Here is a 27610-nt window from a genome sequence, read left to right as displayed (position 1 = left end):
ATGTTTGAAGAATTTTTCCTTTGCTTTCATACACATTATGGAAATATACTCCAAAGAAGAGGATGCCTGACTCTACGAATAGATTTTTTTTTGGCGGATAGATTTGATAGGATATATGATACAAGTATCTGGGAGTACAGTTAGACGAGAAGCTAGACTGGACTGCCAACACAGATGCCTTGTGCAGGAAGGCACAGAGTCGACTGTACTTCCTAAGAAGGTTGGCGTCATTCAATGTCTGTAGTGAGATGCTGAAGATGTTCTATAGGTCAGTTGTGGAGAGCGCCCTCTTCTTTGTGGTGGCGTGTTGGGGAGGAAGCATTAAGAAGAGGGACGCCTCACGTCTTAATAAGCTGGTAAGGAAGGCGGGCTCTGTCGTGGGCAAAGTACTGGAGAGTTTAACATCGGTAGCTGAGCGAAGGGCACTGAGTAGGCTACGGTCAATTATGGATAACTCTGAACATCCTCTACATAGCACCATCCAGAGACAGAGAAGCAGTTTCAGCGACAGGTTACTATCGATGCAATGCTCCTCAGACAGGATGAAGAGGTCAATACTCCCCAATGCCATTAGGCTTTACAATTCTACTGCCAGGACTTAAGAACTTTTTAAAAGCTATTATTAATGCTTTTTGAGATAGTGATTTAGATGCATATCATATTTTTTACTGAGTTAAGTATTGTATGTAATTAGTTTTGCTACAACAAGTGTATGGGACATTGGAAAAAAGTTGAATTTCCCCATGGGGATGAATAAAGTATCTATCTATCTATCTATCCATGAGCCAGTATTTAATGACTTCTATATTTTCATAATCAGCCAGTGGGAAATAGAGGATTCAGATGCAACCAATACCATTAACCCTCTGCAATTCTCTTTATTATCCTCCAGTACCAGAACCTTCCCCTTGCACCTATCTGAACAATCTTCCAGCAGCCCACCAAGCATTGAGGTATGCAGCACACTTTATATAATCACACAATTATTTGCTGGATTCTGTTTTTCCAACTCTCAGCAGAAAACTGTATTCAGCATATGGAAACAGCAGTGAAATCTGCAGTTCTTTCAACATTAGGGTTTAATCACCAAATAGCTATGCCCAACCCCAATATGGTTAATGTACAGCAACTAATATACGAAGCAAAAATCTGGCATGACGTTTTAATTTGTACTTGTGCCCAAACTAAACATATACTGATTAATAATATGCCAAATGCAAACTTTTTGTTTACACGGGGCATGCTCTTGAATTCAAGAGCTGACTCATCTTTCAATCACCAGGGTCTTCTGAAATATGTTTAGCACCAACTTCTCATACACTTTATTTCCAGATACAAGCAGGAGTCAAAATACTTTCTGGTGAGGAAAATTGATAGGGCCACAGAGCTTTTCTGAGGTGAGACCCTCACTGAGTTATATTGATTTGCCTTTTTCCACTTTCATTTCCATGCTAAATCTGAATTACTTCAACATATTATTGAGTGAAAACTAGAAATTCCTACATTTCTAAACACATATTTTAAAGACTGCCTTTTTCAAAATATGCTGCAAGCAATTTTGAATTAAGATTGAATGACTTTTGTTCATGTGATATCATTTGCATTTACTTTGATCATTTGCAACAATCACTATACATCATTAAACGTTAGAGAAGGCATTACCTGTGGTAATATATGTAACTTATAATGATTATAACCAAGCAAGTGAGTAATACTGTTCCCGCAACATATATTACTGGATGCAAAAACTCAACAGTCTGCAGTAGGAAATCAGCACCAGTCAGATCCTGATGGGACAACAACATTCAGGATTAAAAATAGAAATACACATATTCATTAGATAAGAGGAGACAACTAACAGCAAAAATGTTGCCACAAATAAAGCAGTTACACTCTCTAAAATAAGCAGCAGAGCCCCTTAGGCAGCTGCAAGATAATTACGAGCCCATTGACAGCAGGTCTGCAGCTAGAAAGAGTAACATGGAATTGATTTCAAACAACGAAAATTACATAATTTCTTGAATAAAAGTAAATTAAATTTGATTAGACCCAGAAGCTTAAATGGAGCAACGTATACAGACTTGGTGATTTGAATAGCCTTTAATATTCCATAATTAACGTTGCAACGTTCCTACACCAACAATGCCACTATTCCTCCAAGCTTCCATCTGTTCACATTCTCACACTCACGAAAATTTTTCTAATGTTATCAAGAATAAATATAATTTTCAGGGGAAGAATGGTCAAAAGGTAATAGTTTCAAAGTTTATTGATAAAATACAGTCCATTTTCGATTTTCATTTGGAAAAAAATTTGATAGTAATATTTATAATTCATAAGCATAGATGGTTAGAATTTGTTTCTCTGCTTTCAGGCTTGATGATGAAAATGACAGTGTAGCAAATGCAGGCTGCCAAATATAATGGCAGCGTGAGAGCTGCATAATCACATGTCTTTCATGCAAAAGTTTTGTTTTAAAAGTGGAACTAGAAGACCACGCAAAACCTAAGATTAATCAGGTCACTTTTAAGTTTACCCAGAGTAGCACAGCAGACAAGGGAAGGCAACCCCAACATTACAGTAGGGGTGGGGGAAGTGTGCATTCCTAGAGAATGTGCTGTACCTTCTTTATGTGAAGCCCAGTGCATGTGTCAAGAAATGAGTTAAAAAAAAAAGTTTATTTATTTCAGTTTGCACATACATTCTATGAGAACAAATGCTATTCCATATCTCAAGGGTTTGACTAGAGACTTATGAATTCTGTAAGTGCCAATTTCTGCCTAGTGATTAAAAAAAAACACTGAACTTGCTGCTTGTGTTAGGAGGGAAGGTAGGCCACTCAGAGTTCTACAGTTTTGAAGTCATTGCCATCAGGCCTCTATCGACAATGAGTTACGTAGAATATCAAGTTTTTACCATCAGCACTGCATAGTTGTTCAAAGTGTAACACTGCATGGTGGTGACATTCTCATCTGATGTGACAATCTGGCAGCCATCAGAAATCCATCCTCCATAACCATTCAGAAGGTTGAAGTCCCAGTACGCAGCAACTGCATCCACCCCATGTGCAATACGACGCAATGTAATAGTGATAGGTTGACTGAGAGAATACAGATTGTTGTCATCTTTTAAAAGAAAGCAAAGAAATATTACAGATCCATGTATAACTAACTGAAGGGTAAATATGGATAACAAAAAGCTTCACTAACTTTTAGCACTTTTGGGTTTACTAATGTCACTCTTCCTCAGTGCTGGAAATGTCATCAACAGGATTGTGTAATCTGGGATATAAACATTGTACTAGAATGATCTTTTCCTTTTGGATTCAAGATCACTATAATCAAAATTCTACAACTGAGTTCCATCCAGTTAATAAAAATCAACAAAATTCAAAGCTGATTTAACAGACATTTTGTGTGTGTGACTGTTTTGAATGGGAAGGATTTACTGAAGAGTTGAAGAGGAGGAATTACACATAAAAGACTACTTACTGAAGGTGAAGTTCAAAAGTAATGATTTCTTTTTCTCCTCACTCAATAGTTTAAAATAAGCTTTTAATAAATATTGGCATCAAGCCTCTTATCTGCAATTAGTTATGTGGAATATCATAAGAACATATCAAAACTGGAGCAGACTCGATGGGCTGAATGGCCTAATTTGCTCCTATGTCTTATAAACCAGTTTCTAAAAAGAATTATGAATTACTTAATATACATATCTGCTTATAAACAGTTGCCCTGTTTTCTCCTATCAAGTCTATAAATTAAAATTGCTTGAGCAAGACAACCAGAATCAATCAGATGAAAATCAATTATGTTTGGAAAAGCGTTGGGTTCCGTTTACCATTTACCATTTTGTGATTGCAAACTTTTCATTTTAAAATCATAATTACAAAATCACTCCAAGAATAATTTTTTAAAAATATAAGCACCAATAGTGCAAGGTGATAAACATATCTCCCCATCCATCGCTTACTCATTCTCTTAATTACTGCTCTAAAGTATTTACTGAAAAGAGAAATGAGAAATGAAAACTGGGTAATTCCCTACCTATCTTAGTATAGATGACTGGAGAGGCCACAGTCCGTCTCTTTCCATCATCTGCCAAATTTGTAGAATTCCCCGTGCTTGGAAAAAGTTTACCATTCCGAAAAGCAATAAGCTGCAATTTGTAGACTGCATCTTCCGTTTGGCTTAGTACAGGATTTTGGGAAAACAAGGATGGTGGTAATTGAATAGATGCCTCTGCAATAGTATTCTATGGGGTATTTAAATAAACAGTTTTAGAACGTTTGTATCATTAGTCATTTGTCAAATGGAGTAGCAACAAATACAATGATTTTTATAAACCTTTTTTACTTTACATTCTGCCTGAGTGACGAGTATTGATTCTGCCAATATTGCTTAACGAAAACAAAAAACACTTGGATTTACATTGCATAATTCACATCCTTTACACAATCCAAAATTGTTTACAGCCAATTAAGCCCTACTAAGTACAATGAAGTGGGATCACATATTTTAAGGAAATATTCAGCCACTCAGTACAATCAGTTATCCAAAATCAATCTGCCACACAAAAGTAAGTACTTCTGTTCAACTGGCTCTGTGGCATATTTTTTGTTTTGCAAATATATAGCGAACAATACACAATTTTTTCGGGCCAAGATATAAACTTTGACTGCCACGAATACAGAATTCATGTAGTATAAACTTAAACTGTTCAGGAATAACCTAGAAAATTTGGGCCAATCTTCTATAGTAACTAAAGAGACAGAGAAAAACCAGACACAGAATTTAGCTAATTCACAACATATTAAATTTCTGGTTAGCCAGTACAGTTGTTTGAAGCTGAAGAGCAGCTTTTAACCATTGACATAACTGAAATAGGCACTCAAGATCTCCCGGCAATTATCATTAGTTAGTACTAACTACAGCATTTTTCAACAGACTGATGAACTGCACATTGTAACTGCCACAGTTTGAGGTTTTAAGCTTTTCAAACTTCTAGCCCATTTCTCAAAGCTTTGATGTATATTGATTTTGAGAAATACTAATTTCATACAAGTATAGTCTCTTACATAGATTGATGTCACCTTATTAAAGACTGCTTTGATCATTGTAACTCACATCATGTTGCTAAGTTTCACATTATTACTGCAAATTTCCAGTGGAGCTACTGTTACCCCCAGTTTTGAAGCATTTTAAAGATGTATTTCAATTCAGTCTCTTACACCATGGTTAGCAATAAATATATTTCAACCTAAACTGTCAAGACATTTCATTTCTAATTGTAGTGAACCCTTGAATGATATCTAACTGCTCCACTCCCAGGTTCATCAGGCATTCAAGTTCTCTGCAATAGTGAGGATGAACTGTCTGTAGACAGACCAAAGTATTGCATGCCTTAGATATTCTTTCGCAAACTGCATTTTTTCCCAATTTTATATTCACAATTAGAGCTGGGTGCTCACAAGGCACCACAACAATATAGAAAAAGAACAATTTTCATCTGCAGTTATTACATTTCATTGTAGTCAGTACTGCTTAATAACAATTGCAGAAAGGCTTTGGATGGTTACTTCAGAAGTGCCAATGCATTAAAACTCATCACATCGAGATAATGTTACCTTATGCACCTACACTGGCTCCATATGCTTCAATAACATTGGTTATTAAAAATCTACCACACCACTGGGGCAGGGTTTATCATCTTTTGTATGCACATATTGAATTTCCACTTAACTGTAAATATTGCAGTACATTTACAAGTATGGCCCTCTACTTTGTACTCCAAGTAATTTAAAAGATAAATCACCAATCCTCTTGAGATAGAGGATTGAATATTCACTATTATACTACACAGTCCCCTAAACTAGTGGTACATAACCTTCGTTACAAATCATAGCTCAACAAGCTGCCATGCTTGCTATCACCCTAACATTAGTTACTTGGAACATGTTACCAATGACTTACTTTCAGTTCAAGGGTTTTCTGCTGGGAAAAAGATGGCATTTCCTGTCTATATAAATGCTTTAATAGTTGGTTAAGTGACTTTGATAATTGATCCATTCTTTCAAATTGCATGTGTTCACTTTTAAATAAACATTTACAAAAAAAAACAAGAAGCAATGTTTGTACTAACCAATGCATTTTTTTTTGTTATGATCAAAACTAAGCAATTCTAGGCTGTGGGCTGCCAGTTTTATTTTTGACAATTTCCTCTGAAGAACAGCCCAAACCATTAATTGTAATTTACCTTAACAAGCATCTATTCCATCTCAGTGAAATTAATAATAGTTACAATTAGCCCCAATTTAAGTGTGAATTATAGTGAAGCATTTTACTCAATTATTCAGTGTTCCATAGGTGATCTTCTAAAAAGCTTCAATACCCAGCTGTCCAACCCACCCACTCAGATCTCTCCAATGCTCCTTGAGCCAACTGTAGTATTTTAATAAAAATAATAAGCAGAAAGGTTAAAACATTAAGTGGTGTTAAAAAGATAACACAGATATATTTTGCCAGTAATTACTGGCAATTCAATAAAGACAGCTGATTATTTTGCCCATCTCCAGGGACACTGTTTCCAAAAATAACTCTTAAGTGCATAATTACCTTTCTTTACAAAACCGATTTTTATACAAGTGACAATATCGTTAATAGAGCAAATTTAATATTAAACACAATATAAAATGTCAGTGTACACACATCCTATAGCCCTGATTGACTGCTTACCTTGATTACAAAACTAGAAAGTGTGTTGCTAATATTGCCAGGACTGCACTTAAAACTGAACTGTTTATCTAGGTTGCCATCAGGATCTCTGCGCCCAAAGTCAGTAAGCCCTGTTCGATCTGCCATAGCAACCTTCTGGAACACAGTGCAAGTCATTCCAGCAAAGCCATTGGCTTTCACCACAGAAGCTTCCATTGCAATGTTTGGAGAATACTGGACAAAGGGGGGGGGGGGGGGTGGAATTAGAAAACACATTATGTAAAACATTAATAGAATAATTAACATTTTCACCTGCTGTGGAAAAGTGATGATAGAAAAAAATGCAGAGAGGGTATGCTTTATTCTTTAATAATAAAATTACATGATTTAGCAAACAGCAGAAAATTTGCAGATGCCGGAAACGTCAACTGTACTTCTTCTTATAGATGCTGCCTGGCCTGCTGCGTTCCACCAGCGTTTTGTGTGTGTTGCATGATTTAGCAAAAGTTGGTTGCAACTCAGACAAAAGGGAAGCATCAGCTTAGCCGATTTGATTCCCATCTGCACCATACGCAATATCTACAGAATATTCTGAAGACCCCATTCTTACTGTAGAATAAACTTGAGCTCCACTGGCAAGCCTGTAAGTAGCGATCCGTTGTAAGCACTGAACAATTCGAGTGCAGGCTTTTGCCTCCCATTGGGCCATCCAGAGGACGTGTTCATCTGCTAACATGATGTTACTGGCAATATCCACCATGACGTCTCCAAGCTAAAAGAAATAAGAATTCTTTTTCAAATGTAACCCTTATATAGAAAAAAAACCTCACCAACAAGTTGTACAGTACAAAGTACTAAAACCATATTTAGGTCAAAACTGACAACTTTCAGCAAAACACAAACATTTGTTTAAAATAACTGAAAATAAAATACCCACTGTATGGCTGCATTTTCTTTGACAAATTGGATGTCAATACATATCCTGTGCTTTTATAATAGTTCCAGTGCCAGGAAATGAATTATAATCTTTAAAATGCCTTTATAGGTTTTTCTTCTAATGTACCATTGGTTTTGTTTGTCAAAAAAATACAAACCAAAGACATTGTACTGGAAGGGCTCAGCAGGTCAGACGTTTCGGGGAGATACCCTTCATCTTGGGCCGGAATGCTGACTGTTTATTCCTATCCATTGTTGCTGCCTGACCTGCTGAGCTCCTCTCATTGCCCTAGGTTTCCAGCATCCACAGTACCTCGTGTGTACAACTAAAGGTAAATCATTTATTTAAAAAGCTTTAAGCAATATTAATCTCAAAGCTCCAAAACCATTGCCAGTTTGCTGGATTAGCAAAGGTGTTTATTTGATATTAATTTAAGTATTACATGTTATTAACATACATATGCAAACATCATTTCCTTCCTTACTAACTATTCAATTGTGCTTTCACAGTGGGGAGTTTGCAATTGTCTTGCATCAGTTCACATAACTGATCTGTAGCATTAAGGAATAGAAATACTGTGGATCCCAGTTAATTGGGACACATTAGGACCAGTACATTTTGGCCCAATTAAGCAGCTGTCTCAATTACCGGAAGTTTCATGGAAAATAGTTAAAAAGGTATAAAAACGACAAACTACTGCGAGAACAAACTGTGTTCAGATGAAATACAGAACAAATTAGAACACCAGCAGAACTACTATAGTACTATAAAACTGTATTAGTTCCTAATAGTTATTGGAGGAATTAATCCATGTTCTTTTGATTAATTGTAAATAAACAAAATCAGTGCAGCCACCCCATGCAGATAACAGACTGCCTTGAAACAATGCTTCCGACATTACAACTCTTCATCTTCATTGTAATATTCAAGATGATTACCCACACCTTCAAATTCATCATAATTCCCAACTTGTTAAAGTTGAGAAATAATTTAAATTTTCACTCCTGGCCATCTCTGGCTTTGCCAGGCCTGAATGCTTGAAACCGCAGAGAGTAATACTTCTGACCTGTCTTACTGCTTATTTCTTGTTAACTATCAGTGAGAAAGAGTACTGCTTTTTGAACACAAACACATGCAAGTAATGGCATTTAAAAACTGTTCACTGTAAGCACAGTGTAGTGCCTAGCAGCAACACAGCATGCACATGATTGGTGTTAGTTAGAAACTGTTTGGTAACTGTCTCCTGTCCCAATTAAGCAGCATAGCATCTGTCGTAAATAAATGAAGGGAATCCTTGCTATTTTCTCGATTTGTTTGTTGTCATAAATAAGTGGCTGGCCCAATTAATCAGAATCCATTCCATCATCCAACTGAATGAATAGTCAATCAAATAATTTTGACAACAGTAAACCATAAATTAAGCATAATCTGTGTAACCCTTTAAACATTTTGCAAATGCAGAAATAAAAATTGGGAATTGTATGTACTATAAATTGAGGTTGAAGTAGTTATTTGTTTAAAATATTAGAAATTTACAAAAAAATTGCAACTGAACAAAAAGTAGAGCATTTAGAGAAGTTGCTCAGTAATAATTAAGGCTACATTCAAAAAACCCAGATACATTTCTTTCTCAAAGCATAACATTTTAAGAGAATTCTACAGTAAGAATGATTCATAAAAAGCTTGCATCAAATCAATGATCATCAACAAAAATTGCAAGAAGTTTATACTGGGTGAAAGAAATAAAGTTATTTAAACTATGTTTCCACTGTGCAGTACAAATACTACTTTCAGTGCACAGTTCCTCTTTACACTGAAGGAAACGATTTGGCCCATGAGAAAATGGCAGCTGTGAGAGCAATCACAATCCCACTGAATCGAAAAAGAACTCTAGTTTAATTGTCTAATCTCATTGCAATTCTATTCACCCATTTATTTCACTGCTGGTTTTCTTTCTAGTTTTTCATTTATCTTTCCCTCTCTCCCAATTCTCCAAAAAGCTGCCCATGTGAAAGGCAATTTACAGTAGTCGAGAAACTGAATAACCCTGGGACATAGAAGGAAGCCAAAGCATCTAGGCAAATTTCATAGGGAGAACACAAGATGTCAGGTCAAACTTGCTCACTGGAGCCGCGGGATAGCTGCACCACGTAAAGTAAGGCCACTCATACAAGCCTAATTAATCATTCCCACCATATGTAATTTGTCCTCTTGCAGATACTACCCTTTATTGCCTAGTTAAAACATAATTTTTCTGAAATAAAATTCTCAACACATGTGGATAATAAAATGGAGATACAATTGTCTGAGAATTTGACGATTACAAATCTCACAGAAAACAAAATCAAGCATCGCTATTTCTAGTTTCAGGTGCATAATTTTAACCTGTTTAAATATTTATAGTTAAGTATTACAATCAAGCCATAAGCAAAACTCACCTCCTTGTATTTCTCTGCAAACCTACCAAACTTTTCGATCATTTCAGCCACAAAAATGACATCCATCTTATCTGAAAAGTTTGCTGCTTCCATTGTATAAGCCAGGAGTTGCTGTGCTGTTGCTACAGCATTTGTAAGGTTCAAAGGCATCTAGTTAAAATAAAAAGGTAAATTCAGCTGTAAAATGCCAACCCAAATATCTTTTTGTAACACCTGGACCAGCATGGATGAAGTATTTGCAAAGACCTTGCAATGAAACTCCTTATTTTTCTTCTACAATCTTGTAGAAGGAAAGAGAGACATGCTGTGAATCAGGCATTGAAAAATACTTCAAATGTTGGAACTGCCAATCTTGCAGACATCCATTAAATGCATTTTTATTGATATTGCTTCAGCAATTTGCTATTCTGAAAAGCAACCCAAGGGCTGCACATACAGAACCATTGAGCACAGAAACAAGCCCTTCTGCCCAGCTAGTCCTTGCCAAATTTGTTACTCTGCCTTATCCAAACTTCTCTTAAATGTTGCAATCAAATCCACATCCAAAACTTCTGCTGGTAGCTCCAAACTTGCACCACCTTCCCAGTGAAGCTGTTTCCACCCCCCCCCCACCCCGCACCCTTCCAGGTTCCCATTCTAATTTCACCCTTAACCCACGACTTCTAGTTCTAGTCTCGAGCAGTGTCAGTGCAAAAAGCCTGCTTGCATTTACCCCATCTATACCTCCCAATTTTGTATACCTCTATCAAATCTTCCATCATTCTCCTATGTTCCAAAAAAAAAGTCCTAACCATCTCAACCTTTCCCTATAACTCTGGTCTTCCAGACCCGACAACATCCTAGCATATATTCTCTGAATACCAGATGTAGAAGTATGTATCATCCAAAAGGCAGAACATCCATATTTTTGGCATCAATCACAACATCCTTTACTCTTGCATGCAAATTTGAATGTACATCTAAATACCCTTTCCCTAATAAAAAATTATCCAAAAACAGTATTGATTTCCAAGTGTTCAGGTGATATCCAAGTCAATCTTACCAACACCTCTTCCAACTTTTCCATCTGAAACATCTAACAACTTAGCTGAAGAACAAATACAAAGCCCACCTATTAAACGTTAGAAAAATCAAAGACTTGCTCCAAGTCTCCTTCACAAACTTTATTCCCTAGCCACTGATTTCATCCCTATCTCTTCCACCTATCGAAAAAATAAATCAGCCCATTTGCAACCTCAATATCAGGTCTAACCCTAAAATATGCTCCTTATCTTATGTTCACTCAGCAACAGGTTCAGCTGTTTACATATACCTATTCATTTGGTGTTGAAATTTCTATTCAGACTTGCTAATACAACGAACCAGCCTCCCTTCCTCTACTCTCTGTAAACTTGTGGACAAACAAATTTTACTCTCAAGAGCCAGCATCCCTTTTCTGCTAGTCCTTGCAAATACCAGTCACCTATACTTGCTAATCTATGCTTACTCCAGGTTAAATAAACCCTAGATATTTTGATTTTCACCCTTGTTCTCAAATCTTCAACACCTTCAGAGTTAGGTTAATTGCTTACATGTCTCCCAGCAGACCTCCAATTCTGGATTTTTGCTCATCCCCAAACAATATTAATCCAATAACTCTCATGCTTTTTGCTGACAATGTTCTAAACTCTGTAATTTGCTCATTACCAGAATTTCATTCATAGAAATGAATTTCTATGAATTCATTCTATAAAATTCATTTCATAGAATTTCATTACTCAGAAATGAAAACAGTTTTTGGTCATTTTCTCCTTAACTTCCTTTTGTCATTTACTGTAAAAATTCAGTTAATGAGGCTTTTGTGAAGCTGTTTGGAATATATGGACATGTTAAAGGGATACAGAAATTAAAAATTCTATTGTTGTAATACAGATTTTTTAGTCTGGATTGTGGGTTCAAGCTTCAGTGTGATAACCAAGCTGGCAATCTTTGAAGCTAAGAAGAGCACCTGTGGAGTTGAAATAACAGAATAAATAAGCTCTGCAAAGATAAAACGGGTCTTCACCAACAAAAATATGACTATTGTTAACATAAGTATCATTTTATTATACTTACTAAAGTCAATTTACAAGTTTAACATCCAACAATTATAATGATATTTTGTACCTGGTTAAACATGTAAAGAACCCGTGTAACATCATTTGCATACTGACATCGAGAGTAGTTGTCATCAGACCAAAAGCCTCCTCGGTCACATTTGCGCCAAGCTTTCTCATCCTGAGAGCCACCAGGGTAGATCCCAGTGCTTGCAGAGTAACGGGTACAGAGCAGGTAGGCAGTGATGCCAGCCAGTGTACGAGGCCACCTGAACACAGAATATTCCTTCATTCAATCTATCCATTGGGTTTTAATCAGAAATATAGCATAACCTTAACACCCAGTAAATGAACACATTCAACTATTAGATAGAAGGTCTGCGACAGTGCTGCAGGCTTGCTGAAAGCTCTACAGGTGGAAAAAATAGATAAGTACTTCTCTTATGTCGTGGGAATAAACCATGGCATATTTTAGAACTGAAAAAAGACATACTGGTACCTGTAGCTGGGAAAATACAAAATTAATTTTGCACTTTTATGCTAGTGTTCTGTTTTCGCCAACTATTGAAAAAAACTGTCATAATTTCCAAGTATTGTGGAGCTCACCAAATGTAAACAGATTACATTAGCCCTGCCCCCAACCAAAATTAATGCAACAGAGGAATTTTTCATCCATGCCCCTGAAATCAGTCCAAAAGCTATCACACAAAATCACTTGCTAGATTTCTTTTTTTGGGAGGGGGAGGGGAACCTGCTATTAAAACAAAAGTCATCCAAAAAGATGCATACCAAAGATTGAAGGAAACAGCACAAAATAGCTGAGGGGCAAAAGAATGCACAATATTCTAAAGACTATTTGCAAAAGGGTAAGATTTCTAACATTTCCAAGTTTAAATAGTACAAAGAATGCCCTAGGAGATAATATGGATTATTGGAATGTACCAGCTGAAGAGAGAGTTGCAGATTGGCAATGGTGTCATGTGCAGAGTACTATAATCAAAACCGCAGACAGTACCTTACAAAATACATGAAGTATGGTAACAACAGCAGAATCTTAAAGAGTCTGGTTGGGAATTTGGATTTAGTTCTTTTCCCCTTTACTGGTTCTTGCCCTTTTCTTTTTTAAAAAGCAGCCCAATGTTCCCCAAAGTTCCATCTACATTGGCGAGTTATCCTAACCAGTCCCAAACAAAATACTGAACAGGATTTGTAGGACTATGTACCAAGAATATTTAAATACACAAGTACAAGGAAATCTGCAGATGATGGAAATTCAAGCAACACACACAAAATGCTGCTGGAACACAGTGGGCAGGCAGCATCTATAAGGAGAAGCACGGTCGACGTTTTGGGCCGAGACCCTCCGTCAGAACACAAGTGATTATTTTTAGAAGTTTTCTATTACATTGCTTCTGATTTCGAAGATATAGATAGATACTTTATTCATCCCCATGGGGAAATTCAACTTTTTTTCCAATGTCCCATACACTTGTTGTAGCAAAACTAATTACATACAATACTTAACTCAGTAAAAAATATGATATGCATCTAAATCACTATCTCAAAAAGCATTAATAATAGCTTTTAAAAAGTTCTTAAGTCCTGGCAGTAGAATTGTAAAGCCTAATGGCATTGGGGAGTATTGACCTCTTCATCCTGTCTGAGGAGCATTGCATCGATAGTAACCTGTCGCTGAAACTGCTTCTCTGTCTCTGGATGGTGCTATGTAGAGGATGTTCAGAGTTTTCCATAATTGACCGTAGCCTACTCAGCGCCCTTCGCTCAGCTACCGATGTTAAACTCTCCAGTACTTTGCCCACGACAGAGCCCGCCTTCCTTACCAGCTTATTAAGACGTGAGGCGTCCCTCTTCTTAATGCTGCCTCCCCAACACGCCACCACAAAGAAGAGGGTGCTCTCCACAACTGACCTATAGAACATCTTCAGCATCTCACTACAGACATTGAATTACAAATATATCAGTTTGTAACATTGGCAACCTACTCAATAAAGGCTTTCCATGAAATTGACTCATCCAATGCTTCATCGGCCTACAGTTGGAAGAAAAAGTTTGTGAACCCTTTGCAATTACCTGGTTTTCTACATATATTATTCATAAAATGAGGTCTGCTCTTCATTCAAGTCACAATATACTAACACAATCTGCCTAAACTACCGGTAATAACACACAAACAATTGTACTTTTATGTCTTTATTGAACATATTGTTTAACCACAATCCACGCTAGAAAAAGTATATGAACACTGGTATTTAATAATTGGTAGAACCTCCTATAAGCAACAATAACCTCCACCAAACATCTCCTGTAGCTGCTAATCATACTTACACAACGGTGAAGAGTAATTTTAGACCATTCCTCCATACAAAACTGTTTCAGTTTATCAATTTTTTTGGGATACCTGCAAGAGCAGTCTTCTTCATGTCATGCCACAGCATTTCAATTGAGTTAAGGTCTGGACTCTGACTTAGCCATTCAAAAACATGCACTTTCCTCTTTTTAAACCATTCTGTTGTTGATTTACTCTTGTGTTTCGGATCATTGGCTTGTTGCATCATCCAATTTCTATTAAGCTTCAAGTGATAGACTGCTACCCTGACATTCTCCTGTAAATTGCCTTGATACAATCTTGAATTCATTATTCCCTGGACGATTACAAGCTGTCCAGGCCCCAAGACGTCAGAGGAACCCCAAACCCTGATGCTCCTTCCACCATGCTTCACAGTTGGGATGAGGTTTTGGTGTTGGTGCCCTTTTTCCTCCAAACCAGGCTATGTGCATTTCTGTCCATAAGTTCAACTTCTGTTTCAAGAGGCACTGTAGAACATCCAGGTGGTCTTCTGCAAACTTGAGACGTGCAGCAATGCCTTTTTTTGGAGAGCAATGGTTTTCTCCATGGTGTCCTTCTATGAACCATGATGCTTCTTCCACCATGCCTGTTCAGTGTTGTTCTTGCAGTGGACACAGGAACAGAGACTTTAGCAAGTTTTAGAGATTTCTACAGGTCTTTTGCTGTTACCCTAGGGTTCTTTTTCACCTCCTTCAGTACTGCACGTTGTGCTCTTGGTGTGATCTTTGCAAGACACCCACTCCTAGGGAGAGTAGCAACAATACTGAGTTTTCTCCATTTGTAGACAATTTCTCTTACTGTGGACTGATGAACACTTAGGTCTTTAGAAATGCTTTTGTAGCTTTTTCCATCTTCGTGCGTCTCTACAATTATTCTTTTAAAGGACCTCTGAAAGTTGTTTTGATCGAAGCACGCTACACATACACAGATCTTTCTGGACAAGAGCAGGCTCTGTCAGTAACCTGACTTTGTGTGTCTTTTTTTTATATATACAGCAAGGCACATCTACAACCACTACCTCCAATCTCATCTCATTGATTGGAACACGTGACTCCAAATAGCTTTTGTAGAGGCTCACGTATTTTTTGAACGTAGACTGTGATTGTTTAAATAGTGTACTCAATATTGATGAGTGGTACATTGCTTGTGTGTTGTTAGTTTAGGCAGATTGTGTTTGCCTATTATTGTAACTTGGATAAGATCAGACCACATTTTATGGGTAATTAATGCAGAAAACCAGCTAATTGCAAAGGGTTCACATTACTTTTCTTGTAACTGTACATCCAAACTCCCACTCTCTTTACCCTTTACTACCATACTCATTCACCTGTGCTGGCCATCAATCCATTAACTCAATTGAAAATTATCTCTCATGTTCCACTGATTCAGGCTTCACCATCTCCCTCACTCCAACTTGAACCTTCTCCATGCAGTTAAGGCAAATTCTCAAACTTCAACCTTGTGCTATTCATAGCCCAAGCCTACTGCTCTTTAACTTCGAGCTCTGGACACATGAAGGTTCAAAATTATAACTTGTTTTTTTAAAAAGTAGTAGTAAGTAGTAGTTGACTATTTATGAACATTATTTCTATTGTTAGCTTTATCCAACTACCTTAGATCACAGAGTACATTTTATTGCACTCCATATTTCAGTGGATTTCATTGATGTTAAAATTAATTATTATTTTTGTTTAAGCATAGTGTATCAAACCAAAATTAGAGATTGCAGCCCAGTTCATTTCTTTGTACATAGCAACCAATTTAGGGGGAGAGCTCTTAAAAGTAATACAGAATTCCTACCTCCATGTATCGATAAAATTGCACACTGAAAGAAAATGGTTTGCACCAAAGAAGATTATGCTGTTACAATTAGTTCATCTTATTCCATGGAAACTTAATTATTGACAACTAGGGTGCCCAGAAGAAAACTAATCTTTGACTTAACCAAAATAGCACAAAATAAATTTTCCAAATATCAGCTAGCTCCAAATTCTCAACATCTTTTATATATATATAAATTCTATTTATAGAAAGATATCATCAGAAAGATGAAACCTGCCATGGATGAACCAGGAGATACGTCATCTGCTGAAGGCTAGATCTGTGGCATTCAAGTCTGGTGACCCAGGCTTGTACCAGAAAACCAGGTATGATTTGCCGAGGGCTATTTCAAAGGAAAAGAGACCATTTTGAACTAGGTTGGAGGTGATATCAGATGCACGGCAACTCTGGCAGGGTCTGCAAGACATTACTTCCTACAAAGCAAAACCCAATAGCATGAATGGCAGTGATGCTTCACTACCAGATGAACTCAACGCATTCTATGCATGCTTTCAAAGGGAGAACACCACTACAGCTGTGAAGATCTCTGCTGCACCTGATGATCCTGTGATCTCCATCTCAGAGGCCGATGTTACACTGTCTTTAAAGAGAGTGAACGCTCGCAAGGTGGAAGGTCCCGACGGAGTACCTGGTAAGGCTCTGAAAACCTGTGCCAACCAACTAACGGAGTACTCAAGGACATTTTCAACCTCTCACTGCTACGGGTGGAAGTTCCCACTTGCTTCAAAAAGGCAACATTTATACCAGTGGCTAAGAATAATAATGTGGGCTGCCCTAATGACTATCACCCAGTAGCACTCACATCGGCAGTGATGAAATGCTTTGAGAGGTTGGTCATGACTAGACTGAACTCCTGCCTCAGCAAGGACCTGGACCCATTGCAATTTGCCTATCGGCACAATAGGTCAATGGCAGATGCAATCTCATTGGCTCTCCACACGGCCTTAGACCTCCCGGACAACACAAACACCTACATCAGGAAGCAGTTCATCGACTATAGCTCAGCATTTAATACCGTCATTCCCACAATCCTGTCTGAGAAGTTGCAGAACCTGGGCCTCTGTACCTTCCTCTGCAACTGGATCCGCGACTTCCTAACCGGAAGACCACAATCTGTGTGGATTGAAGAAAACAAATCCTCCTCGCTGATGATCAACACTGGCGCATCTCAGGGGTGTGTATTTAGCCCACTGCTCTACTCTCTATATACCTATGACTGTGTGGCTAGGCATAGCTCAAACACCATCTATAAATTTCCTGACAATACAACCATTATTGGTAAAATCTCAGATGGTGACGAGAGGGCGTACAGGAGTGAGATATGCCAACTAGTGGAGTTGCCTCAGCAACAAGCTGGCACTCAACATCGGTAAGACGAAAGAACTGATTGTGGACTTCAGGAAGGGTAAGACGAAGGAAAATATGCCAATCCTCAGACGGATCAGAAGTGACGAGAATGAGCAGCTTCAAATTCCTGGGTGTCAAGATCTCTGAGGATCTAACCTGGTCCCAACATATCAATGTAGTTATAAAAAAAGGCAAAACAGCGGATATACTTTATTAGGAGTTTGAAGGGATTTGGCACGGCAACAAATACACTCAAAAAGTTCTATAGATGTACCATAAAGAGCTGCATCACTGACTGGTATGGAGGGGCTACTGCCCAGGACCAAAAGAAGTTGCAGGTGGTTGTAAATCTAGTCAGCTCCATCTTGAGTACTAGCCTACAAAGTACCCAGGACATCTTCAGGGCGCAGTGTCTCAGAAAGGCAGCATCCATTATTAAGGACCTCCAGCACCCAGGAAATGCCCTTTTCTCACTGTTACCATCAGGTAGGAGGTACAGAAGCCTGAAGGCACACACTCAGCGATTCAGGAACAGCCTCTTCCCCTCCGCCATCAGATTCCTAAATGGACACTGAATCTTTGGACACTCCCTCACTTTTTAAAAAATATACAGTACTTCTGTGTTTTCACTTTTTTAATATCTATTCAATCTACATAATTGATTCACTTGTTTATTTATTGCTATCATTATCTTTATTTTATTTATCATTATTATTATTTCTGCTAGATTATGTATTGCATTGAACTGCTGCTGCTAAGTTAACAAATTTCATGTCACATGCCGGTGATAATATACCTGACTCTGATCTTAATGGAAGTTTACCTGAAATCTCCTTTATTATTCATCACCATCTCTGGAGGGCAATACTTAGCCGAGCTTTCCAAGACAACTACATCAACTTGTTTACTGCTGTTTCCACGTTTAGTTTGGACATGACATTCCCAGTTGCCAGAGGAATCCATTTGGGTATTTGAAATAGTTAGTGTACTGCATTCAGAAACAGTATACATATATATATTAATTGCAAGCATATAATATTCAATGAAAAGCCACATCTTTGCAATGTTTTTATGCTTTCAAAGCTGTCACATGCTTTCACATACTTTAAACTGGCAAATATAATTGTAAAACATAAACTTGGCAGGTCAAAATGTTTAGATTCTAAACCAAAATATACACGTTTCTGATAATCAGGTGTTATGCACTTAAATTCTGCCATTCAAGCATAAAATTGCCACCTTCATTAAAAATATATGGAGATATGAAATAGTATTTGCAGGTTTTCTCTTAAGAATGTATCTCCCGCAATTATGAAGTTAGTTTGTTTTGACTACGTTTTCTAAGAAAATGTTTTTAAAAATTCCTTTGCGGAATGTGGCACCACCAGCAAAGCCTCTATTTATTGCCCAAATTGTCCTCAATTGGCTTGGATTTAAGTGAATTTTTATTCTTGATTAATCTAATTAAATTTAAAATTCCCAAATTTCTATCATAGGTTTAGTACATTTTTTTGAGATAGTTACTCTGAAATATTTTTAGAAAGATAAGACATTTCAAATATGCCAACTGGTCTGCACAAAATCAAAATATCTATGTTTAATACAGAAACTGAGTACTTTACAAAACCGTTTTATTTAGATTACAGGAAGACGTTATGAAAACTATGCAACAGGACACATTCTTACTTTTAATTCCAATAAATAAAATCTGCAAGTTGCTGTACTACCTTGCAATAAAGGAACAATTATGAACCATATTTTTTTCAACATAAATTCCTTGGGACTCGTTAGTTTCCACTATTTTTCCATTCTGATACCAGAGCACTTGCATGTCTTGGTCAATGTAAGAAGCAATACACTGGAAAGGAAGACTGTCTCCCTCAAACACCACCTGACGATGGGAAGGACTCAGCTGAAAGGATGGCAACTCAAGAGGGGCATCTGCAACACAAAGGTAAAATGATTCCACAACTACACACTCAGGTTACAGCATCAAATTACAGTAGAACTCAAATAATCTATCAATCAGAAATGTCAATAATTTGGTATCTAGCTCACATGGTACTGCTCGTCTCACCTTTCACCTCACTGGGTTCATTAGACAACTTTTTATAATAACATGCAACACCCAAAGAAAATGAATTAAAGGTGTGATGAGGTATAAACAGTGTAGAATCCAATAGTCTGGAAATTCTGTTAGACCAGCACCAAGCTCCTGAGTCTCTCAGATTATTGGATTTTTACTGTAAAAACACATTTCTAAAATATATGAAATGCTCCAACAACATATCTGTCCGATCTATCATTCAAGTTAGAAGCATTGAAATTTGAAAATACCGAGTTAAAACACTGCATCCTGCATGCTGCAACATCACCAATTTGAAAAGATTATATATTACCTCTAGCTTAAAAGAAACAAACTCATTTCATTGATAGCTGCAGAAACATATCCCTAAGAATTCTTGATTCTGGCAAATTAGTGTTATTCACACAAATACAGAAAGATTAATGACTCAGCTTTCACCACTCCGATCACTCACCACTATTCAATTTACAGTGACTAATTATCAGTGTCACTGGCATGTGGCAGGAAACTCACATGGTCACAGGGAACTCCACGCAGACTGGATTGAGCTGTGGGGCAGCAGCTGTACCGTTTGCCACCCTAAATTACACAATATGCCACTCTTTTACATGCTCTTTTCTGTATTTTTGTTAAACAAAAGTTAGAAGTGTTGATTGGAATCAGTCACCAATTCAATTTTCAACTTTTGTGTGCACAGGGATGGGAGAGCAAAAGTGAGAAGTGAGCGATACATTAATGTCAAACAGTCTCAGCTGTTAAGCTACTTTCTGTATTTCCCTCCAAGCAGAGGACTTCTCTTGAACAAAAACATGAACTGCTGCTTTCTATGTGATGCAGAGTACAGTGTGTCTTAACATTTCGACTGAATTTACTCTGAAGCCGTGCTTCTCCTGAGAAATGTTTTAAAATTTACCTTCAAGAATATTCTTTTGTTCAATATAACTTACAATCTGTCAGAGATTATATAACGTGTACTTCTTACTAGAAGTGCTTAAATTTTGTCTTCGTCCACTAAGAAATTTTTTTTGTGTGTGCCATACTCTGCCAAAAGCCTCGGTGACCACTTCTTTTTTCAAGTGGCTGTCTTGGATGAAAGATTCTGTGAGTGGTCCCCCAACGTCCCTCTCACAGCGCAGTGGTTTTTTTTTGCCAGCTGGACACTCAACCCGGCACAGATGGAAAGCATGACCGGGAGCAGCCCGACTGGATTCAAACTCGGGAACCTTCGCTCCGGAGTCCGGCACCGATGTCACTGCACCACCAGCCAGTATATATGGTATAAGAAATATACCATAAAGATTAATAAACGGCTGTTGCCTTCCCGCCAGTTCAGAAAGCCAAGGCAGAACCCATGAATCTCTGCTAAGCCCAAAACTTTACTTACTTTTCCCTTTAAATGTACAACTTCCATTGTTACAGAGAATATTTACTAGAATGTTACCTGGGTTTCAGCACCTAAGTTACAGGGAAAGGCTGAACAAGTTAGGTCTTTATTCTTTGGAGCATAGAAGGTTGAGGGGGGACTTGATAGAGGTATTTAAAATTATGAGGGGGATAGATAGAGTTGACATGGATTGGCTTTTTCCATTGAGAGTAGGGGAGATTCAAACAAGAGGACATGAGTTGAGACAGGGGGCAAAAGTTTAAGGGTAACATGAGGGGGTATTTCTTTACTCAGAGAGTGGTAGCTGTGTGGAATGAGCTTCCAGTAGAAGTGGTAGAGCGCAGGTTTGGTATTGTCATTTAAAGCAAAATTGGATAAGTATATGGACAGGAAAGGATTGGAGGGTTATGGGCTGAGTGCAGGTCAGTGGGATTAGGTGAAAGTAAGTGTTCAGCATGGACTAGAAGGGCCGAGATGGCCTGTTTCTGTGCTGTAATTGTTATATGGTTACTTTATTCAACTTTTTGAGCATCTAGGACACAAAATGAGTTAACTTAGGCTTTCTCCTGGTGAATCGAGAAGAGTTATGAAGCATCCTGTATTCATCTTTCAGAGTTAGGACATTCTGTTAATGTATACGGAGAGCAGAGACCATAAAGGTAAGGACACAAAATAGGCAGTTTAGTAATAGGCAAGGCCAGATGCCAGGCTAGACCATTAGAATGTAGAATTACTTTTTTTTTTAGAAAAACAGGGTAGTTTTAAATATTTCTAGTATCATGAATCATTGGCATCTAATGTATCAGCACCCATTGCTGACATCACTGTCAAAATCCTTTGAAGATGCCTTGTTTAAATTGTTGGGTGGTTAGATATCATATTCCACAACTCAGTGCTGAGGAATTTTCCTCACAAATACTCCCACGACAACAGATCATTTGCTAACTCATTCTAGAAATGTGAATCACTTGTCCTTCATATTTTTTGCAGTCCTGTGGCAGACAGGACATCCTTCCCTTCCAAACAAAATGCAACCCGACAACTAGCAATACTGACATTTAAATGAACAGAGAATATTATAGTTTGTCTATATTAAAAGGCTGCTTTATTTACCTATCATTTAAAATAGGATATATTTCTCAAAAATATTTAACTATGAACATGTCCAGTAAATTTAATTTTCCTAATACTGCTCAAAAAATAAGAACATATGCTTTATGGGACCTCAAGCTTGCGATAACATTCAGCAAGATCATGTCTGATCTAATCTTGGTCAGTCACTTGTCGTCTCGGCCACCATGTAGCTCAAAAATTATTTTAGTATTAAATACCATCTGTGTTTCAGCCTTCTCAGCTCATCGAAACACAGAATCTCAAACATTCACTATTCTTGTACAGAAGAAATCCCTCCTCAGCTCCTTATGAAACAGGCATCCCTTTATATCCCAAAACCATTAACGTTACTTCTGGAGATATCCTCTTGGTAGCTACACTGTCAAGATCCCTCAGAATTCCATAGGCTTTAATAAGACCACTTTTCATGCTTCAAAAGTCTAATGAGCACATACCGAATATTTTATTTTTCTCTCAGAATGCAAGGCCTTCTGTACAGAAGTCAACCTAGTGGGCTTTCTCTCAACTTTTATCATGCAAATATATCCTCAAGTACTGTAGTTAGCATCTGATGGGCAGCCTCACTTAACAATGTGGCAGTTGTAGCAAGATTTTTTTTTGCTCTACTCTCTTCGCAATGAAAATCCGTATCTTATTTGCCTTTCTTAACACTTGCTGCTGCTGCATACTAAATGTATGTACCTTATGTGCATTCTTCTTCATCCATACTTAAATAATATTCTGCTTTATTACTCCTACCGAAGGGAATAACTTCACATTTCCTTGCACCATCTGCCAATTTTTTTTAAATTTATTTACTTAATCTGTCTGTATCCTTTTGAAGACTACTACTTATGTGCTATTAGTAAATCAGGCACACACAGAAAATGCTACAAATACTTATCAGATTAGGAGGCAACTGTAGTGGGAGAAACAAGAGTTAATATTTGGGAACCACAAACAACAGAAAATCTGCAGACACTGGAAATCCAAGTAACACACACAAAACACTGGAGGAACTCAGTAGGCCAAGCAGCACCTATGAAAAAAAAAACTACAGTCAAGTGTTTGAGCCAAGACACATGGCTTCACTTTGGAGGAGGTGATAGCATTCAAACCCTGCCGAAGGGCCTCGGCCCGAAACACCAACTGTACTTCTTTCCATAGATGCTGTCTGGCCTGCTGAGTTCCTCCAGCATTTTGTGCGTTTTGCTTAATATTTGAGGTTCCGTTCCAGCGTACTGACTTGAAATGCTAACACTAACCTACCAGGTATTTTTTTGTCAGATTTCTAGCATCAGTTTTTATTTGTTTTTGATTTTGGCTTCAGACAGACAGACAGACAGACAGACATACTTTATTGATCCCGAGGGAAACTGGGTTTCATTACAGTCGCACCAACCAAGAATAGTGTAGAAATATAGCAATATAAAACCATAAATAATTAAATAAGTAAATTATTCCAAGTGGAAATAAGTCCAGGACCAGCCTATTGGCCCAAGGTGTCTGACACTCCAAGGAAGGAGTTATAAAATTTGATGGCCACAGGCAGGAATGACTTTCTATGATGCTCAGTGTTGCATCTCGGTGGAATGAGTCTCTGGCTGAATGTACTCCTGTGCTTAACCAGTACATTATGGAGTGGATGGGAGACATTGTACAAGATGGCATGCAACTTCAATACACCAGTCTCTCCCTCTAAGACAGCAAAACTGATTGTGAATATTGATGCATCAGAATGGAACCAAAGGGAACCATGATAAGTAAACCTTGCCAACTTAAAAATGAACAATTGATCCTGTTTATATTGCATTTAGCTAGCCAGTCCCCTATTTCTGCTAATATTCATCCTCCAACATCATGAGCTCTTAACTTGTACAATGGCATTATGTGGCCCTTTATTAAATGCTTAGGGAAATCCCAATACATGACATCAACAGGTTCCACTTTATCCATCCATATCATTACAGTATAAAGAACTCTAATACCTTTTCATTATCTGGTGTCAGAGTCAATATGGATGATTTTCTAAATATTCTGTTATTATCTCCTTAATAACAAATTCCATAATCATCTCAAAGGTGTCCAAGTTTCAGAGATAAACATTTAATCAATGGACACACAACCAACAGAAAGAAATATTATTGGTAATAATTTAATGAGCAATTGCTTCTAGTTCTGTACAGCAAAATTTCTTCTCCATTGTTATAAAGTCAAGGCAAATATATTAGTATTACAGAATTAAAGTCAATACCGCCAGCACCTGTCGTAAAATTTGTTAATTTGTTAACAGTGTAAATATAAAGAGAAAATAGGGACACTTACCACAAGTCAAAAGTTCTTTCTTAACACTCATGACAAGCTGCCTTTGCAGAGACTTTGGGAAGGCACATTTAGTTTCTCTTACAGTTATATTTTTGGTCTTTATCCATTGAATCATCCATAACAAGTTGCAATCACACAAAAGATAGTCAGTCTGAAATTCTCTGACAATGATAAAATTGAAAATTAAATGCAAAGATTTCAAATAGATATTAGCTTACAAGTGCCTCACCCTCAATTCACCCAGTTAACTTTTTTTAAGTTATCCAAGATCAATGTTATCCTTTAACACACAAAATCTATGAAGGATTGATCCACAGTATTGGAGTTTTGGTCAACTTTTATCAAATTTCCTTATGGTAAAATTAAAAGTTCACAATTTCATAGTCTGAACATAATGATTTTATACAGTTCTGTAAGAATGATATAAGGACACTAAAATTCCACTGCGTTATGCGTAGAGTAATTGAAAAATATTTAAATCACTATATACTAACATGGAAGTTGTGACAATACAAGATGTTCAAACAATATAAAAATCATGTAGGAATATTTTACATACCAGTGATTTTAATGAAATCATGAAACTTATAGTCCACACTACCTACGTGGGCGATCTGGCAGCAAATCCATGTTTAGATTTTTTGATACAAACAATTGCAAGAGCCGTGTACAATGATTCATATTGCAGTACTCAATGGTGGCCTCTTTCCATGAACTATTGACTAGTGTTTTGCTTCTAAAGTAAGCATATTCTCAGAATCTTGATGCTTTATTTAATTAAGGAGGATGCTTCATACAACTAGGCAGTTGATAGTGAAGATAGAGTAGCATGGGAATAGTTTACTCGCCTCCCTACTGCATCATAGTTATTGTGTGGCACAGAGCTCGATGTCATTAACGGAGAAAGAAAAAGCCTTAAAAAGCTAGGAACAGCAGAAACACAGAGTGGTAGGTCTGAGGAACCGCAGCCAGGGGTGTTTAAGAGACATTTACGAGACTCTTACATAGGCACATGGATGAAAGAAACATGAGGGGCTACGTGGGAAGGATGGGTTAGATTATTCTTGGAGTACATTAAAGGATCAGCACAACATTGTGGGCTGAAGGGCCTATACAGTACTGATCTATGTTCTGTGTTTACTATTAGGAGATAAATATAACACTTAAAAAACAAATGTACAGTTGATTTGAGGTTGGTTGTAAAGCAAAGAGGCAATTAATTAGTAATTTGGTATATCAATCGTACAGAATTAAACAATTTTAGTTATAACTAGTCAAAAACACTAGTTTTGACTAGTTATAGTCAAACTATATAGTCAAAGTTCTCAGTTGTGAGAACTTTTTTTAAAATCTGCAATCCAAAATACATACATGGGTCTTCAATGAATTATCCTGGAGAAAAACATTTTGTTTAATGCAATCAACCAAAGTTGAAACCATGTGTTTCTTGTTACATCAGAATTTAATGTTTTCATATAGTAATAAGTAGAATGTTAACAGGACACAACTTTGTAAAGAACTGCCAAGAAACAAATCATCTTATGCAGCCAACTTACACGTATTTCAGCAACTGCAGATTCTTAAATATCCCGTCTGACAGTGTAGAAAACAGATTTCCTGAAATATTTCTGAAAAATGAAGTCAGTAACCTTAATATCACCACTTATAATAATTTTTAAATGACTAAAATTGTGAGGAATGGTCAACACCATATAAAACAGCAACAAATTAAAACAATACATTTATAAACTTGAATAATATATGCAGAACAAATGAATTCCAAAACCAAAATTCAAAGTAAATTTATTATCAAAGTACGCATATGTCACCATATACAACCTTGAGGTTCAATTTCTTGCGGACATGTAAATCCAAGAACCAAAATTGAATCAGTGAAAGACCACACCCAACAGGAGTGACAAACAGTTAGTGTACAAAAGACAACTGTGCAAATACAAAATAAATATAATAATAACAATAAATAAATGAGCAGTAATATCAAGAACATGAGATGAAGAATCCTTTAAAGTGAGCTCATAGGTTGTGGGAACAGTTCAGTGTTGGGGTGAGTGAAGTCATCCCCTCTGGTTCAACAGCCTGATGGTTGAGAGGTAGCAAATGTTCCTGAACTGGTGGTGAGGGTCCTGAGCCTCCTGTACCTCCTTCCTCATGGCAGCAGTGAGAAGAGAACATGACTTGGGTGGTGGAGGTCCTTGACGATGGATGCTGCTTTCCTGCAGCAGCACTCCGTGTAGATGTGTTCAATGGCGAGGAGGGCTTTGCCCATGATGGACTGGGCTGTATCCGATACTTTTTGTAGGATTTTTCATACAAGGGGATTGGTGTTTCCATACCAGGCTGCGATGCAACCAGCTAACAGTCTCCACCACAAATCTATAGAAGTTTATCAAAGTTTTAGATGTCATGCTGAATCATCGCAAACTTCTAAGGAAGTCTACAGGTACTGCCATACTTTATTCGAAACGGCAGTACAGGCTGGATCAGAACAGATCTTCTGAAATGGTAACACCGCAGAATTTAAAGTTGCTGACCTTCTCAGTCTCTGATCCCCCCCATGAAGAGTAGTTCATGGATCTTCGGTTTCCCCTTCCTGAACTCAATAATCAGTTCCTTGGTCGTTGTTGTTGTGGAACCACTCAGCCAGATCTTCAATCTCCCTCACATATTCATCACCACCTTTGATTCAATCAACAACAGTGGTGGCGTATGGAAATTTAAATGTGGTGTTGAAGCTCTGCTTAGCCTCACAGACACAAGTATAAAGCAAGTAGAGCAGGGGGCTAAGCACACAACCTGGGTGCACCTGTGCTGATGGAGACCATGGAGACGTTTTTACCAATCTGAACTGAGTGGCGTCTACAAGTGAAGATCCAGTATTGAGGCCAAGGTCTTGGAGGAATGATGGCACTGAATGCAGTGCTGTAGTCAATGAAGAGCATCCTGATGTATGTACCTTCA

The 27610-nt window shown here is 37.5% G+C and overlaps 1 protein-coding gene across 1 annotated transcript in view; it reads right to left on the bottom strand.

Moving 5' to 3' along the window:
• Positions 1–27610, bottom strand: part of adgra3 (adhesion G protein-coupled receptor A3) — a 112792-nt gene that overhangs the window by 15031 nt on the left and 70151 nt on the right. The window contains exons 5-15 of the mRNA XM_073064908.1: positions 26188–26259; positions 24632–24792; positions 19451–19664; positions 18547–18711; positions 12237–12435; positions 10092–10241; positions 7327–7488; positions 6738–6950; positions 4050–4257; positions 2917–3125; positions 1663–1787 (exon numbers count right to left, since the gene is read on the bottom strand). Of these exons, the coding sequence (XP_072921009.1) occupies positions 1663–1787; positions 2917–3125; positions 4050–4257; positions 6738–6950; positions 7327–7488; positions 10092–10241; positions 12237–12435; positions 18547–18711; positions 19451–19664; positions 24632–24792; positions 26188–26259 (1878 nt within the window). The remainder of the gene's footprint in view (positions 1–1662; positions 1788–2916; positions 3126–4049; positions 4258–6737; positions 6951–7326; positions 7489–10091; positions 10242–12236; positions 12436–18546; positions 18712–19450; positions 19665–24631; positions 24793–26187; positions 26260–27610) is intronic.

The sequence above is a fragment of the Hemitrygon akajei genome, chromosome 13 (genome assembly GCF_048418815.1).
Source record: "Hemitrygon akajei chromosome 13, sHemAka1.3, whole genome shotgun sequence".
Taxonomy (NCBI): Eukaryota; Metazoa; Chordata; class Chondrichthyes; order Myliobatiformes; family Dasyatidae; genus Hemitrygon; species Hemitrygon akajei.
This window is presented reverse-complemented; position numbering and strand designations above follow the sequence as displayed.